The 17,837-nt window shown below is 49.0% G+C and overlaps 1 protein-coding gene across 1 annotated transcript in view; it reads right to left on the bottom strand.

Annotated features, from left to right (window-relative positions):
• The window catches only part of WAPL (WAPL cohesin release factor), a 428,526-nt gene that overhangs the window by 190,619 nt on the left and 220,070 nt on the right, over positions 1 to 17,837 (bottom strand). Inside the window, exon 8 of the mRNA XM_030204989.1 lies at positions 8,338 to 8,562. Within this exon, the coding sequence (XP_030060849.1) occupies positions 8,338 to 8,562 (225 nt within the window). The remainder of the gene's footprint in view (positions 1 to 8,337; positions 8,563 to 17,837) is intronic.

Genomic DNA, 17,837 nt, shown 5'->3' with positions numbered 1-17,837 from the left:
ACCCGAGGGCGTTTACCTCCGGGGGCCTCAACCTCTTTACCAGACGAGGGAGCAGGGGCAGCGTTTTGCATAAGGAAGGCCTGATGCAGCAGCAAAACAAACTCGGGGGAGAAACCCCCCAGACTATGCACTTCCGCAGCCTGGGCTACAGCCCTAGACGCACCCTCAACCGGCGCTCGCAAGAGCGGGGGAGAGACATGCTGCACATCCAAGATGGCGTCCGGCGCGACACTCCGCGAAGGAGCCGCGCGGGAAGAACGGCGCTTAACTTTAGCCGCTTTTGTGCCGTCGCCCAAATTAAGGGCGTTCATGGCATTAATGTCTCCTACCTCAAGGGCGGCCCAAGAAGAAGCCGTCCGAGCCGCGTGGCCGGCCAAGATGACGGAGGCGAGCAGCGGGGGATGGGCGTTTATGGCGGGAAAAACCGCCACACCAGAGGAAGGACCGGGACACTCATCGGTCACGAAACTGTCACCCAACAAGGGCGAATCAGACTTTAAGACCCCCGCATCCCCTCTACAAGCGCCCAAGCGATCCGGGGAGCGACTCTTTGCGCCCTCGCCCTCCGACGCCATATGCCACGTGGAGATCAATCGGGGAACCCCCTGCCCGCTATAAAAAGGTAAAAATTACCTGCTTTCCGCTCCGAGCTGTAACGACCTGGTGTCCCAGTAAGTAGCTGCAATAAACGTTTAAATAAACGTCGAAATAAACGCCTTTAAGGACGTTCAAAATTTTTTTTTTTTTTTTTCCAAACGGAGCCAGCGGGAGGGGGGAGAAAAGGAGGGACCTGGCGCCACCAGGTTTGCACTTGCTCAAGAAGAGCCCTCAACCCCAGGCACTCAACAAAACCTAAAAATTAGGCTTGGAGGCCTAGCCAGAGCTGCTGCTGTGTGTGACCACCACCTGCTGAGATAGAGAACATACTGAGGAGTTTCCGGCAGCACATGACCACATATAGGGAGGCAAAAGTTTGCTCTCTATCTCCACCTGCTGGTAGATGGACACAACCCACCAGTCTATGGATTGATCAGCATGATGATATGGAATTTTGTACTTTATAATAATCTTTACAATTTTGTCCGGTACCGATGTCAGGCTCACAGTCTATTTTTTCCTGGATCACCTCTGGAAACCTTTTTAAAAATTGGTGTTACATTGGCCACCCTCTAATCTTCCAGTACTATACTGGATTTTAAAGATAAATTACATATTACTAATAGCTCTGCACGTTCATTTTTCAATTCTAATCAGTATGGTATAGGTGATTTGCTGCGTTCCAATTTGTTAAATTGCCAGATTACATCTTCCAGGTTTACAGAGCTTGCTTCAGTTTCTCTGACTCATCAGCACTGAGAATACTATTTCTGGCACTGGCATCTCTCCCACATCTTCCCTGGTGAAAACCGAAGCAAAGGATTCATTTAATCTCTCTGCTATGGCCTTGTCTTCCCTGAATGCCCCTTTCACCCCTCAGACACCTTGAAGACCAACTGATTCTTTTACTGGCTTCTTACTTTTAATATATCTAAAGAAGTTTTTACTATGTGTTTTCGTCTCCAACTCAATTTAATTTTAAGATTAGCTCTTTGCCTTCTTTATCCAGCATTTTGCATTTGACTTGCCATTCCTTATGCTGTTCCCCGTTTTTAGTTGGATCCTTCTTCCATTCTGTAAAGGATTTTATTTTCTCTCTAATAGCTTCCTCCAATTGACTTTTTAACCATGCCTGTTGTCATTTGGCCTTCTTTCCACCTTTGATTTTTAATACATGGAATATATTTGGTTTGGGCTTCCAGGATGGTATTTTTGAATAGTATCCACGCCTGATGCAAATTTTTGACCTTTGCAGCTGTTCCTGTTAGTTTTAAAAACTCTAATTTAGCCTCCTTTTTGAAAGTTAAATGCTAATGTATTCGATTTCCTGTGTGTACTTACTCCAAAGTTTATATCAAACCTAATCATGTTATGATCACTGGTATCAAGTGGCCCCGGTATCATTACCTCCCGATCATGCGCTCCACTAAGAACTAGATCTAGAATTGTTCCCCTTCTCCATAAAGCAGTCCTTTATTTTATCAAAGAATTTTACCTTGCTAGCATGCCCCATTACATTTGCCCAGTCTATAATCGGGGTAATTGAAATCACCCATTATTGTGTTACCCAGTTTGTTAGCCTTCCTAATTTCTGATAACATTTCTGCATCTGTCTGTTCATTCTGGTCAGTTGGACAGTAGTTACACTTCTTTCACTATCATTTTCCCCCTTTATACATGGAATTTCTATCCATAGGGATGCCAAGATGTGTTTTGAATCCTGCAGAACTTTTAATCAATATGATTCAAGGCCCTCTTAACCAGGAGCGTATCTGAACTTCAACGGTAGGGGGGGTCAGAGCCGAGGAGAGGGGGCACATTTTAGCCCCCCCTCCCCCCCGCTGAAAACAAAGACGACGCCACCCCCCCCCCCCCCCCACAACTTTAAACCCCCCCCCCTCTCGCGGAAGACAGCTCCAACTACTTTGAACCCCCCCCCCCTCCTCCTGCCATCACTCCTCACCTCTCTTTGCTGGCGGGGGACCCCAACCCCCGCCAGCCGAAGTCTCCGTCCTTCCTGCCTTCCTTCATTTGGGTTTGGTGGTTTCTGACATCCTGCACGTTGTATGTGCGTGTGTGCAAGACATCAGAAAACACCAACCTCAAACGAAGGAAGGACGGAGACTTCGGCTGGCGGGGGTTGGGGTCCCCCGCCAGCAAAGGGAGGTGAAGTGCGACAGCGGAGTGACGGCAGGAGGAGGGGGGGTTGAGAGTGTCGTCGGTAAGGGGGTCCAGGGGCAAATCTGCGGGGGCCAGGCCCCTGTGGCCCCATAGCTGATACGCCCTTGCTCTTAACGTATAATGCTACTCGCTCCACCAATTCAATCCACCCTATCACTGCAATATAATTTGTATCCTGGTATGACAGTGTCCCATTGGTTATCTTCCTTCCACCAGGTCTCAGAGATGACCATATCATCTATTTTCATTTAGTGAAATACATTCTAACTCTCCCATCTTATTTCTTAGGTTTCTGGCAATTGAATGCAGACACTTCAAACAGTATTTGTTGTTCCTATTTACAACTTGCTCAGCAGTTGACAGTGATAATTTGGAATCTTTAAAATATACCTGTTCTGTATTTATGTTTCAACTTTTTTATTGATGACAAGAGAAATATAATATACAAATGCTGAAAAATACAAAACTGCTGTTGTACAGTGATGCTTCACAGATAATTGTTAAACAAGCCATCATCAGAAATTTTTATTTCCCCCCCCCCCTTTCCCCACCCTCTCTTCCACCCTCCCTCCCCCCTTATTTCTTTGGATTCCAACCAATATTGGGGATAATGGGTTTAACCCTTCAGACCATGTGTACTTCCTCGACAGTTACAATAGATTAAGGAGCAAGCTTCGCCCCCGTGGACTAAGTCCTTGTATATATCGTCCCCATATTGACATGAACTGCTTTTTCCGTTTTGGGACTCCCTTTGCCTCTCTGGCTTCCCAGGTGGCCAACTCATGTATCTGATTCCTCCAGTGCCAGTACACTGGTGGGTCTGGTTCTATCCACTTCTGAAGAATAGTCTTGCGTGCTACTAGGCATACCTTGCGACACCAAACTCTCTCGTTTTTTTGTCTGATTTGCAAAAGCTGCCTGTGTGTCTAAGACATAATGGTCCCAAGTTCCACCCACTGGGATCTGCGTTATGTTAGTCAGATAGCTCTTTATTTGTCCCCAAAATGCATGTATCCTTGGGCAGCCCCAAAAAGCATGGTACAGGCTGTGAGGTGTATGATTGCATTTTACACATTTACTGTCGTTTGTGGCCCTCATGTGTCTCCATTGTTGCCCTGACATGTATGCTCGCATGACCACCCTGTATCTACATTCTCTCAACCTCTCATCTATAGTAAGTGACGGAATGCGTCTCAGTGTTGCCCCGACGTCCCATCCTCCCAAAGAATTCCCGGAATCACTTTCCCATTTTTGTATAATATAGCCTAGGTTGTTTTGGGTGGCGCGTGACACTAGCGCTCTGCATAGGGTTGAGACTGACATTCCCGTGATCTCTAGATTTTGAAAAAAAGTGTTTACCTCGTGTCCAAGTTTCTGTCTTAGGGCTTGCTGGTTCAGATGGAGAATATAATGCTTAACTTGAGCATAGGCAAAGCGATCTCCCCATGTATTCCCTATCTTATCTCGCAGTTCTTCAAATGGTAGTATGTTCCCTTCTGGTCCCATCAGGTCCTCCACCCTTGTGATTCCTTTGTTTCCCCATCTTATAAATGTAGTGTTACTCTGCCCTGGCTCGAAATTCGGGTTTCCTCTGAGTGCTAACAGTTCAGATGTTGTTGGTGTGCCCCCCATGTTGATGGCCAGCCCTCTCCAAGCCATGCGCATAGGTTGTAACAATCGACAATGCTTAAACTGGACTGGAACCTGTCTTTGATCGAGATGTAGGAGGGTGAGAACATCAAAGGGGGCGAAAATATTCCCGCTCCTCCTCCATAGGCGTAAATATATTGGATTGTCCTATCCAGTCTCCCACATGTCTCAGTAGGCAGGCTTGGTTATATAAGGCTATATCAGGCATTCCCATCCCCCCCCCCCCCCCCCCCCCCCTCCGGTGCCAACCTCCCAGTAACCTTTTAAACTGTAGCTTGGGCTTCTTTTTCCCCCAACAGAATCTACTAAAAGGTTTTGTGACTTTCGCTAAATCTTTCCGTCGTAGCCAAATGGGAAGCGTTTGCATAAGATATAACCACCTGGGGAATATCACCATTTGGATTAAATTTATCCTGCCCCTCAAAGATAGCAGAAAGGCCCTCCCACCCCTCTAGTTTGGTTTTTGTCCCTTCTAACAACGTGTTGACATTTAAATCATGCAGTTTCTCTAAATCCATTGTCAGCTTGATCCCCAGGTATTTGAAGGATCCTTCTGCCCAACTTAGTGGAAAGCTTTGACCCCATAGTGATTTCACTGTCGGTGAGGAAGCTAAAGCTTCTGACTTAGTCAAATTCAAGCTAAATCCTGCATAGTCACCGTATTCTTTGATCAACTCCATGAGTGCCGTAAAGGATGTCTGGGGTTCTGTCAGCAATACCAATAGGTCATCTGCAAAAGCCGCTATCTTAAATTCGGTCGTACCTACTCTTACACCTTGCACTGTTGGACTAGCCATTATATCTCGAATCAGCGGGTCCAGTGACAACACAAAGAGCAACGGGGACAATGGGCACCCCTGCCGGGTCCCTCGGCATATCGGGAACTCCTCAGATTCCATCCCATTAACCTTTACCCTTGCTTTCGGATTACAGTAGAGAGCCCGTACTGCTGACAGAAATCTACCCCCAAACCCATATTTCTCCAGCGTGGAGAACATAAATGACCAATACACCTTATTGAATGCTTTTTCTGCATCGAAACTGATAAGCAAAGAGGGGGTGCCCTTCCTTCGTCTCGTCTCCAATGCCCCTATTATTTTCCTTAAGTTCTTGGCGATAACTCTACCCTCCACAAATCCAACTTGTGCTTCATGTACTAGCTTTGGTAATACTTTTTTCATTCGGTTGGCCATGATTTTTGCTAATAGTTTAGTTTCCACATTTAAAAGTGATATGGGGCGATATGACTCTGGTTGTTGTGGGTCTCTGCCTGGTTTTGGGAGTACCACTATTTGTGCTACAGATAATATCTCAGGCACGCATTCCGCATCCACCATCGTATTAAAATATTTAGTGAGGGTCGGGGCAACAAGCTCTCCCATCATTTTGTCCTGTTCTGTATTTAAAGACACCTGGCCTACTATGGCCTCTACTGCAACCTTGCTATCAAGATGCTCTCTCTTCCCTGTTTTGGTGATCGCTTTAAAAGATACCCTGTTCCGAAACCATGCGCTTTTGAGTAACCGTCAGCCAGTGGTGTGCTGGTAAATGTTTAACAACAGGCTCTCTCCCCGGTCCACCTCTGCGCGCCCCCCCCCCCCCCCCAAATTGCAGAGCTGGCTATAGCTGGGGAGAGAGCCTGGGGGGGGGGGGGGGGCAATCTAATTCATGTTTAATGTGGGATAAAATGCCATAAATAAGTAAATAAAAATAAACTTTTAATGTTGAGTACCTGATTCTCAAAGTGGACATATTCCAAACACTATAATGAAAATAAAATGATTTTTTCTATCTTTGTTGTCTGGTGACTTTGCTTTTCTGATCATGCCGGCCCAGTATCCGATTCTGCTGCTATCTGTCCTCTTAACTCCATTTCCAGGGCTTCCTTTCCATTTATTTCTTTACTTTCCGCCTTTCTTCTTCATTTCTTGCCCTACATCTGTAAGTAAAAGCTGGGTCCTCCGCAGACTTGACTGTCCAGTGGATCCAGCTTCTGCCTATTTTCTCCATCCATGTGCAGTTACTCTCCTCTCTTCCTTTTCCCTCTTCTCATCTCCTTCTTCTCTCTCTCTTCCCTCCCCTCCATCCATGTCCAGCATTTCTTCTCTCTCCCTTCCCTCCATCCATGTCCAGCATTTCTTCTCTCTCCCTTCCCTCTCCTCCATCCATGTCCAGCATTTCTTCCCTCTCCTCCATCCATGTCCAGCAGCAACCCTCCTCTTCCCTGCCCTTCATGCACCCATGTCCAGCAGCAACCCTCCTCTACCCTGCCCTCCATGCACCCATGTCCAGCGACCCTCCTCTCTCCCCTCCATCCACCAATGTCCAGCGACCCTCCTCTCCGCCATGCCATGTCCAGCAGCAACCCTCCTCTCCCCTGCCCTCCATGCACCCATGTCCAGCGACCCTCCTCTCCCCTCCATCCACCAATGTCCAGCGACTCTCCTCTCCCGCCCTGCCCTCCATCCACCCATGTCCAGCGACCCTCCTCTCCCGCCCTGCCCTCCATCCACCCATGTCCAGCAACCCTCCTCTCCTCCTGCCATCCACCCATGTCCAACAACCTTCCTCTCCCCCTGGCCCTCCATCCACCCATGTCCAGCGACCCTCCTCTCCCCTGCCCTCCATCCACCCATGTCCAGCAACCCTCCTCTCCCCCTGCCATCCACCCATGTCCAGCAACCCTCCTCTCCCCCCTGCCCTCCATCCACCCATGTCCAGTGACCCTCCTCTCCCCCTGCCCTGCATCCACCCATGTCCAGCAACCCTCCCTTCCCTCCATCCACCCATGTCCAGCAACCCTCCTCTCCCCTGCAAACCCGTGGGCTTGTCCAACCTACGGCCCGTGGGCCAGAATCAGGCCCACCAAGAGCTTTTTTCTGGCCCTCGGAAGCTTGGCAATTCATATGGTGTTTACAGCAGGATACCTGCTTCCTCACCATTACTTGGCTCTCTAAGTTTGAGCCATGTGATATCGAAAATTTGGATCAGTCTTATAGTTTCAAGTCTTCCGAGACTTCAAACTGTAAGACAAACCCGAACTTCTGGTACCAAGAGGCTCAAGCTTGCAGAGAGCTGTGTCATGGTGGGGAAGCAGAAATCCCGCTGCTGCTTCTGCATTTGAAGCCAGGTGAGGGTAAAGAGACCGGGTGAAGGACAGAGAGACTAGATGAAGGCTGGGGAGGACAATGCACCTTTGTATTTTACCACTATTTCACAAAACACGTGGCAAAATATGACTGTATGTGTTTTGGTCCTCCAAATGTTACAAAATATAAAATGTGGCCCCTGATACAAAAGATTGGACAAGACTGCTCTAAAGTCTCTCCCCAAATAAACAGAAAGGAACTCCAAATGGTACAACGTTTAAATGTATGAACAGTATGGCAAAGGAAAGTAGTATCTGTTGAAATGAGGAGACAGGGATCAAAATGTGTATAAAACGTGTTCTTTTTCCCCAATTTTACCACAACTAAGACTCCAATTTTCTCTAGAACCGTTACCAGCATGATTTATTAAAGTACTTGAAGTGTTTCCTTGTGCTCAAGCAATTACAGTGATGGAAACAGGTACAACAGAGCTACATACAAGAAATGAGTCATCTAATAGGGCCCATGTATAAAACAGAAGGATTAGTTAACATTCAGAACCATGATGAAAACTATACAATTGGTATGAATTATAGACACATATAATTCTGATTTTTAAATCTGGCAGAGCAGTCTTAGAACACGTGGCTCTAGAATGAAGGTTGTTTTTATAAATATCGGATACCATTGAGAAATGGTGAGATAAATATATCAGTTTTATCCACAGAAATCAATATAAAACCCACCCAAGAATACATTTTTAACAAGTTATTTACTTACAAACACTAGATCACATTAGACTGAAGTGCAAGTTGCCTACCGTAATGTTTTCTAGATCGAGATGCTTGTTGTGAACTGTTTCACACAATTTCCGTATTTTTTCTTTAATTTTGTTTATATCTTTTTCATTCAGTTGTTTGGCATGGGGATCTTGTTCCATTTCTAAAAGTCGGATCATCAGATCTAGGCTAGCTCGGTCTAAATCCATATTCAAGCGATCTCTGCTTAGAATGTACATTAAAGCTGCAGTACAAAGAGCTAGGTTCTTAAACAAGAGAAACAAAACAATTACAAAAATCAATTACAGAAATCTGAGCAAATATTTAACAAAGCATGAGGGCTAGATTTGCTAGAAGGCACCACTGCCTTATTTCATGTGAACCTACGTTAAAGTGAATGATACATACCTGTAGCAGGTGTTGTCCGAGGGCAGCAGGCTGATTGTTCTCACGACTGGGTTGACGTCCACGGCAGCCCCCACCAACCGGAACAAAACTTCGCGGGCGGTCCCGCACGCAGGGCACGCCCACCGCGCATGCGCGGCCGTCTTCCCGCCCGTGCGTGACCGTTCCCGCTCAGTTGAATGACAAGCAAAAATGATCAAACAACTCCAAAGGGGAGGAGGGAGGGTAGGTGAGAACAATCAGCCTGCTGTCCTCGGAGAACACCTGCTACAGGTATGTATCATTCACTTTCTCCGAGGACAAGCAGGCTGCTTGTTCTCACGACTGGGGAATCCCTAGCTCTCAGGCTCACTCAAAACAAGAACCCAGGTCAATTGAACCTCGCAACGGCGAGGGAATAACAGAAATTGACCTACGAAGAACAACTAACTGAGAGTGCAGCCTGACCAGAATAAATTCGGGTCCTGGAGGGTGGAGTTGGATTTACACCCCAAACAGATTCTGCAGCACCGACTGCCCGAACCGACTGTCGCGTCAGGTATCCTGCTGGAGGCAGTAATGTGATGTGAATGTGTGGACAGATGACCACGTCGCAGCCTTGCAAATCTCTTCAATAGTGGCTGACTTCAAGTGAGCCACCGACGCTGCCATGGCTCTGACACTATGAGCCGTGACATGGCCCTCTAGAGTCAGCCCAGCCTGGGCATAAGTGAAGGAAATGCAATCTGCTAGCCAATTGGAGATGGTGCGTTTCCCGACAGCGACCCCTATCCTGTTAGGGTCGAAAGAAACAAACAATTGGGCGGACTGTCTGTGGGGCTGTGTCCGCTCCAAGTAGAAGGCCAATGCTCTCTTGCAGTCCAATGTGTGCAACTGACGTTCAGCAGGGCGGGTATGCGGTCTGGGAAAGAATGTTGGCAAGACAATTGACTGGTTAAGATGGAACTCCGACACCACCTTCGGCAGGAACTTTGGGTGGGTGCGGAGCACTACTCTGTTGTGATGAAATTTGGTATATGGAGCATGAGCTACCAGGGCTTGAAGCTCACTGACCCTACGAGCTGAAGTAACTGCCACCAAGAAAATGACCTTCCAGGTCAAGTACTTCAGATGGCAGGAATTCAGTGGCTCAAAAGGAGGTTTCATCAGCTGGGTGAGGACGACGTTGAGATCCCATGACACTGCAGGAGGCTTGATAGGGGGCTTTTACAAAAGCAAGCCTCTCATGAACCGAACGACTAAAGGCTCTCCAGAGATGGCTTTACCTTCCACACGATAATGGTAAGTACTAATCGCACTAAGGTGATTCCTTACTGAGTTGGTCTTGAGGCCAGACTCTGATAAGTGCAGAAGGTATTCAAGCAGGTTCTGTGCAGGGCAAGAACGAGGTTCTAGGGCCTTGCTCTCACACCAAACGACAAACCTCCTCCACTTGAAAAAGTAACTCTTTTTAGTGGAATCCTTCCTAGAGGCAAGCAAGACACGGGAGACACCCTCAGACAGACCCAATGCAGTGAAGTCTACGCCCTCAACATCCAGGCCGTGAGAGCCAGAGACTGAAGGTTGGGGTGCAGCAACGCTCCGTCGTTCTGCGAAATGAGAGTCAGAAAACACTCCAATCTCCATGGTTCTTCGGAGGACAACTCCAGAAGAAGAGGGAATCAGATCTGATGGGGCCAAAAGGGCGCGATCAGAATCATGGTGCCGCGGTCTTGCTTGAGATTCAGTAAGGTCTTCCCCACCAAAGGTATGGGAGGATAAGCATACAGGAGGCCGGTCCCCCAATGAAGGAGAAAGGCATCCGACGCTAGCCTGCCGTGTGTCTGAAGTCTGGAACAGAACAGAGGCAGCTTGTGGTTGGTCCGAGAGGCGAAAAGGTCCACCGAGGGGGTGCCCCACTCTCGGAAGATCTTGCGTACCACTCTGGAATGGAGCGACCACTCGTGCGGTTGCATGACTCTGCTCAGTCTGTCGGCCAGACTGTTGTTTACGCCTGCCAGGTATGTGGCTTGGAGGAGCATGCCGAACTGGCAAGCCCAACGCCACATCCCGACGGCTTCCTGACACAGGGGGCGAGATCCGGTGCCCCCCTGCTTGTTGATGTAATACATTGCAACCTGATTGTCTGTCCGAATTTGGATAATTTGACAGGACAGCCGATCTCTGAAAGCCTTCAGTGTGTTCCAGATCGCTCGGAGCTCCAGGAGGTTGATCTGAAGATTCTTTTCCTGGAGGGACCACAGTCCCTGGGTGTGAAGCCCATCGATATGAGCTCCCCACCCCAGGCGAGATGCATCCGTCGTCAGCACCTTCGTGGGCTGTGGAATTTGGAATGGACGTCCCAGGGTCAAATTGGTCCGAATGGTCCACCAGTGCAGTGAAGTGCGGCAACTGGTGGAGAGGCGGATGACATCTTCTAGATTCCCGGAGGCTTGAAACCACTGGGAAGCTAGGGTCCACTGAGCAGATCTCATGTGAAGACGAGCCATGGGAGTCGCATGAACTGTGGAGGCCATATGACCCAGAAGTCTCAACATCTGCCGAGCTGTGATCTGCTGAGATGCTCTGGTCTGGGAAGCCAGGGACAGGAGGTTGTTGGCCCTCGCTTCGGGATGGAAGGCCTGAGCCGTCTGGGTATTCAGCAGAGCTCCTATGAATTCCAGAGACTGGGCTGGCTGGAGATGGGACTTTGGGTAATTTATCACAAACCCCAGCAGCTCCAGGAGTTGAACAGTGCACTGCATGGACCGGAGAGCTCCTGCCTCCGAGGTGTTCTTGACCAGCCAATCGTCGAGATATGGGAACACGTGCACCCCCAGCTTGCATAGATACGCCGCTACCACCACGAGGCACTTTGTAACACCCGTGGGGCAGAGGCGAGCCCAAAGGGCAGCACACAATACTGAAAGTGCCGTGTGCCCAGGCGGAATCTGAGATACTGTCTGTGAGCTGGCAGTATCGGGATGTGAGTATATGTGTCCTTTAAATCCAGGGAACATAGCCAATCGTTTTTCTGAATCATTGGCAGAAGGGTGCCCAAGGAAAGCATCCTGAACTTTTCTTTGACCAGATATTTGTTCAGGCCTCTCAGGTCTAGGATGGGACGCATCCCCCCTGTTTTCTTTTCCACAAGGAAGTACCTGGAATAGAATCCCTGCCCTTCCTGCCCGGGTGGTACGGGCTCGACCGCATTGGCGCTGAGAAGGGCGGAGAGTTCCTCTGCAAGTACCTGCTTGTGATGGGAGCTGAAGGATTGAGCTCCCGGAGGACAATTTGGTGGAGGGGAGGCCAAATTCAGGGCGTATCCGCACCGCACTATTTGGAGAACCCACTGGACGGAGGTTATGAGAGGCCACCTTTGGTGAAAAAATTTTAACCTCCCTCCGACCGGCAGATCGCCCGGTACGGACACTTTGAGGGCGGCTATGTTCTCATGGATCCAGTCAAAAGCCCGTCCCCGGCTTTTGCTGTGGAGGCGCAGGGGGCTGCTTAGGCGCACGCTGTTGACGAGAACGAGCGCGCTGGGACTGTCCCTGTGCCCGACGAGGCCTTTGGGCCGGCTGGGTGTACCTACGCTTGGTAAAGGCATAGGGCGCAGCCTGCCGGGAAAAACGTCCACCTGCTGAGGTGGATGCTGAAGGCGCCCGGTGGGAGAGCTTGTCGAGGGCGGTTTCCCGCTGATGCAGTTGGTCCACCAGCTGCTCGACCTTCTCGCCAAAAATATTATCCCCCCGGCAAGGGACGTCGGCCAGTCTCTGCTGGGTGCGGTTGTCCAGGTCAGAGGCACGCAGCCATGAGAGCCTGCGCATCACTATACCTTGGGCTGCAGCATGAGATGCCACGTCACAGGTGTCATATATACCCCTGGACAGGAACTTTCTGCATGCCTTCAGCTGCTTGACCACCTCCTGAAAAGGCCTGGACTGCTCCGGCGGGAGCCTGTCAACCAGGTCCGCAAGTTGTTTCACATTATTCCGCATGTGGATGCTCGTGTAGAGCTGGTAAAACTGGATGCGGGTCACGAGCATGGAAGATTGGTAGGCCTTCCTTCCAAACGAGTCCAGAGTGCGAGACTCCCGCCCCGGGGGCGCCGTGGCGGTATCCCTCGAACTCCGTGCCCTCTTGAGAGCAGAGTCCACGACCGCCGAGTCATGAGGCAATTGGGGCCGCATTAACTCTAGGTCCGAGTGGATTCCATATTGGGACTCTGCTTTCTTGGGGATGGTGGGATTAGATAGTTGTCTCAACCAGTTCCGAAGCAGTGTCTCTTTGAGGACATTGTGCAACGGTACCATGCAGGACTCTCTAGGTGGTGATGGATAGTCGAGGACCTCGAGCATCTCAGCCCTCGGCTCATCCACAGAGACCACGGGAAAGAGAATGCAAATAGACATATCCCTGACAAAGGAGGCAAAGGAGAGGCTCTCAGGTGGCGAGAGCTTTCTCTCTGGTGAAGGAGTGGGGTCGGAGGGAAGGCCCACAGACTCCTCTGAGGAGAAATATCTGGGGTCCTCCTCCTCCCCCCATGAGGCCTCTTCCTCGGTGTCGGACATGAGCTCCTGCAGCTCAGTCCTCAACCGGGCCCGGCTCGACGTCGAGGCACCGAGGCCTCGGTGGCGTCGTCGAGCGGTGGACTCCCGCGCCGGCGGGGATGAAGCTCCCTCCATCGACGTCGACAGGGACTCCACCTGTGTGGCGGTCAAGACCGGCGCCGCAAGCGGCGTCGAAGGCCTCGGCACCGGGCTAGGGCACGCCGGCGCCACAGTCAACGGCGCCGGGGGTGCTTGTCTGGCGCATCAGCCCTTCCAGAATCCCCGGAAAGGATGGCTCGGAGGCACTCGTCCAGGCCTGCTGTCGGGAAAGGCGAGGGGGCCGGTAGAGGCGTCGGTGCCGGAAGCTGTTCGGGTCCAGGAGACTGCACCGAAGTGCTGGCACCCTGACGTGGCGGGTACCTCTCCTCTCGACGCTGCCGCTTCCTCGGCGTCGACTCATCTCCGGCGCCGGGAGCCAGATGCATCGTGGGCGACCGATGACGGTGTTTCTTCGCCTTTTTGCAGTGCCCGTCATCGGTCGCTTGGTGGAATTGAGGAGGAGGAGGTCGATCCCCCTCGGCCTTGAGGGACCGGGTCCGACAGGGTTCGGTCCCGAGGGCCCTGGGTAGAGGGAGTGACCGGGGCAGATTGCCCACGCGGCCTCTCACCCCTGCCTTCACCGGGGGACCGGCAGGCCGACAGGACCTGTGCTCCTGGGGTCGATGCCATCGGTGCCGATTTCGTGGACATCGATACCGGTACCGAAGAACCGGCCGTCGATACCGATGCCGTCGAAGTCGACGTCGAGGGGCGGCGCAAGTTCCAAAAAGGCGGTCCCGAAGAACTTGCCTCGCTACCTGTGTCCGTTTCCGGAGACCGAGACACAAAGTACACGTCTTGGTATTGTGCTCCGGCCCGAGGCACCAAGCGTGAGTGTCGGTCTGCGAGATATGCTGGCCGCACCGCCCACACTTTTAAATCCACTCGGGTCCTTCGAGGACATCGACGGAAAAAATCGCGTCGGCGAAGTCAAGTGTCGTCGATGGTGGCTGTAAAATTCACACCTCGAAAATAATCGACCCGCACGGCCACAAGGCCGCAACGCGACGCCCCCGCTAAGAGACGAGGGAAAAACAAAGTTCAGCTTTTTTTTTTTTTTTTTTTTTAACTAAATAGAAAAAAACGGAGAACCACGAGAAAAAGAGAAAAATTCACGGCGAAAGCATGATCCGGTTTCCGGGGATGACAGAGAGAGAGACGAACACGGCTCTCTCCAGCGCGGAAAAGAAAAGACTGAGCGGGAACGGTCACTTACGGGCGGGAAGACGGCCGCGCATGCGCGGTGGCCGTGCCCTGCGTGCGAGACCGCCCGCGAAGTTTTGTTCCGGTTGGTGGGGGCTGCCGTGGACATCAACCCAGTCGTGAGAACAAGCAGCCTGCTTGTCCTCGGAGAATGCATATTATTTACCGCAGGTCTCATCTTAAGCGATGAAGAGTATTGACTAACAAGGTGGTAGAGCATGTCAGTAAACTTAGCCCTTATTTTTTTAGCTTGCATTTCATTTTTCACTTTTATTGATGTATAATAATACTAAACAAATATTAAAATACACAAAGTACCAACAAGGCAAAACCGTATATGTTTATGATCTGCACTGACATAGGAAAGAAATGGTCACAATATACTTTAAAATATCTATAAAGTTATTTTGTTTGAAACATTTAAAACCATTTGGGTAAGTAACCATATTTATTGAGACCTTATATTAGATAGAAAGTTTAACAGAAAGTACACTGCACAAGCTGATTATCTTGCTCTTCTCACTGTTTATCTTGCGTTTCTTGCTGAGCTGTGGCTTTTCAAGACAAGTATAAAATATGAATCTGAAACAGTGTTTCTTCTTTCTGAAATCCAGTCTCCAATTCTGACTTTTTCTATTCTATCAACCGTATTATGACTTTGTCAAAGGCCAGTAAACTAATAACAGAGAGTTCCAAGAAAAATTAACAATTCTAACACCACAGCTGCTGGGGCTCCTTTCTGTTTATTTAGAAAGATACTGCAAAACACAGCTGTACCAGTGTTCAGCACCATAGTTATAAAGGGAAGAGATGCTGGTTGGGGGAGGGGTATAAGGAGAACAGGCATAGACAGCAGCTGATTTACAGAAACAGAGGGAAGGGATTAAACATATTCAAGAGAACATTACAATAATATTTTAATTTCAAAACAAAAAAACTGTATAATTAAACCCAATTCTGCAAGAACTATTATTAAAACTTCATTGGAAGAAATCGGTGTAGAAATACATATTAAGATGTCATCAGTTGTGAGACCCTTTTTTCCCATTTGATAGTACAATTATTTTATTTGGATTTATTTACCGCCTTTTTGAAGGAATTCACTCAAGGCGGTGTACAGCAAGAATAAATCAAACATGAGCAATAGACAATTACAGCAGTAAAAATATTCAAACAATAATACAAAGTATGGCACAGTATATGCCTAGTATATGTTTTATCTTTAAGCCTCAGGATATTTATAGGAATGCACACTGAAAGCAACAGATAGCACCAGGAAGTAGTACTCAAAAATAGGAGTTTCAAAGTTTATATGCCCAACATGGCCCGTTTCACTAAATAAGGCTGCATCAGAGGTCAACAGACCTTTAAAAGGCACAAGAACATTGCGACAAGTCTTCCAACAGTGTGAAAAAAGATTAAACCAACTATTTTATGAATGCCTCCCTCACCCAATGGGAGCAGAAAACCGCTTCCACTGAAAATTAGTGAAAAGCTTCTCCATGATTATGTTAAGTGTTGCATTTGTGTTGTTTATAATACTTCACTGTGTATATTCACATTTGGGTTTAGAAATTATCAATTTGGACACTGCACTGTTTAGTTTTTGCACATAACTTAGGGCAGGGATTTTCAATCCAGTCCTTAAGACGCACCTAGCCAGTCTGATTTTCAAGATATCCTCAATTAATTTGCATAAGATAGATTTCATATAATGAATGCAGTGTATGTAAATATAGCTCATGCATATTCATTGTGTGTATCCTGAAAATCAGACTGGCTAGGTGTGCCCCGAAGATTGGGCTGAGAACCTCTGATTTAAGGGATTGTTGGATAAGTAATATCCCCAGTATGTGAGAGCTGGGCACTAACCAATGATCTTTACACAAACTTAATTAAGTTCAGTAGCTGGTAATTATGTGTGAAGTAGTCCTGCTAGCTTTCGATTTTTATCATATTTTTGCTTCCAGGTTGGACTAATTTTTGACTGTTATTAGCCTTGCCAGAATTATAGACAAAGGTAAAATTATGTATCATACCTGATAATTTTCTTTCCATTAATCATAGCTGATCAATCCATAGACTGGTGGGTGTGTCCATCTACCAGCAGGTGGAGATACAGAGCAATCCTTTTGCCTCCCTATATGTGGTCATGTGCTGCCGGAAACTCCTCAGTATGTCGATATCCAAGCACCATCCGCAGGACTCAGCACTTAGAGAATTACACCCACAAAGGGACACTCTGCCCAGCTCACCACCGCCGAAACGGGGGAGGGGAATTAACCCAGCTCATCCCCACACAAGTAGGGGAGGGGAATCCGTCCAGCTCATCCCCGCGGAGCGGGGGAGGGACACCACCCCGCCGATGCGGGGGGATCTGGCTTATCCTGCAACCGCAACCGCGGGAGGACCTGACTGACCCTAACACCGCCGAAGCGGGAGGGAGCGCCGGCAGAATTTATGTCTCAATTGAGCCTCGTAAAACGGAGGGGAGAGGAATGCAGCAGCTCACTGTAACACAAACTCGTCTCAACTCTTGAAGAATCCAATTGAAAAAACTTGAACACGAAGTCCTCCTGAACAGGAACTGAAGACTAAATTTGAACCTGAAATGCAACCAGAATATAAACAGTACAGATATCTGGGAGGGGCTATGGATTGATCAGCTATGATTAATGGAAAGAAAATTATCAGGTATGATACATAATTTTACCTTCCATATCATCATGCTGATCAATCCATAGACTGGTGGGATGTACCGAAGCAGTACTCACCCAGGGCGGGACATTGAAATCCCTGACCGCAACACTGAAGCTCCAAACCGGGCCTCCGCCCGAGCAGCCACAGTCAAGCGGTAATGCCTGGAGAAGGTATGGGCCGAAGCCCAAGTTGCCGCCTTGCAAATCTCTTCCAAGGAGACGGACCCGGCCTCTGCCATCGAGGCCGCCTGAGCTCTAGTGGAGTGAGCCTTCAGCTGGATAGGCGGCACCTTCCCCGCGGCCACATAAGCCGCTGCAATGGCTTCCTTGACCCATCTTGCCACTGTAGGCTTAGCAGCCTGCAGACCCTTACAAGGACCTGCAAACAGGACAAACAGATGATCCAACTTCCGGAAATCATTGGTCACTTCCAAGTATCTGATGATGACTCGTCTCACATCCAGATATTTGAGAGCAGAGTATTCCTCTGGGTAGTCCTCCCTACGAAAGGAAGGGAGACAGAGCTGCTGATTCACATGGAAGCGAGAAACAATCTTGGGCAGGAAGGAAGGCACTGTGCGAATAGTCACTCCTGCCTCAGTG

The sequence above is a fragment of the Microcaecilia unicolor genome, chromosome 5 (genome assembly GCF_901765095.1).
Source record: "Microcaecilia unicolor chromosome 5, aMicUni1.1, whole genome shotgun sequence".
NCBI classification, from domain to species: Eukaryota; Metazoa; Chordata; class Amphibia; order Gymnophiona; family Siphonopidae; genus Microcaecilia; species Microcaecilia unicolor.
The sequence above is the reverse complement of the archived record's forward strand: the minus strand, read 5'-3'. Positions and strand labels throughout refer to the sequence as shown.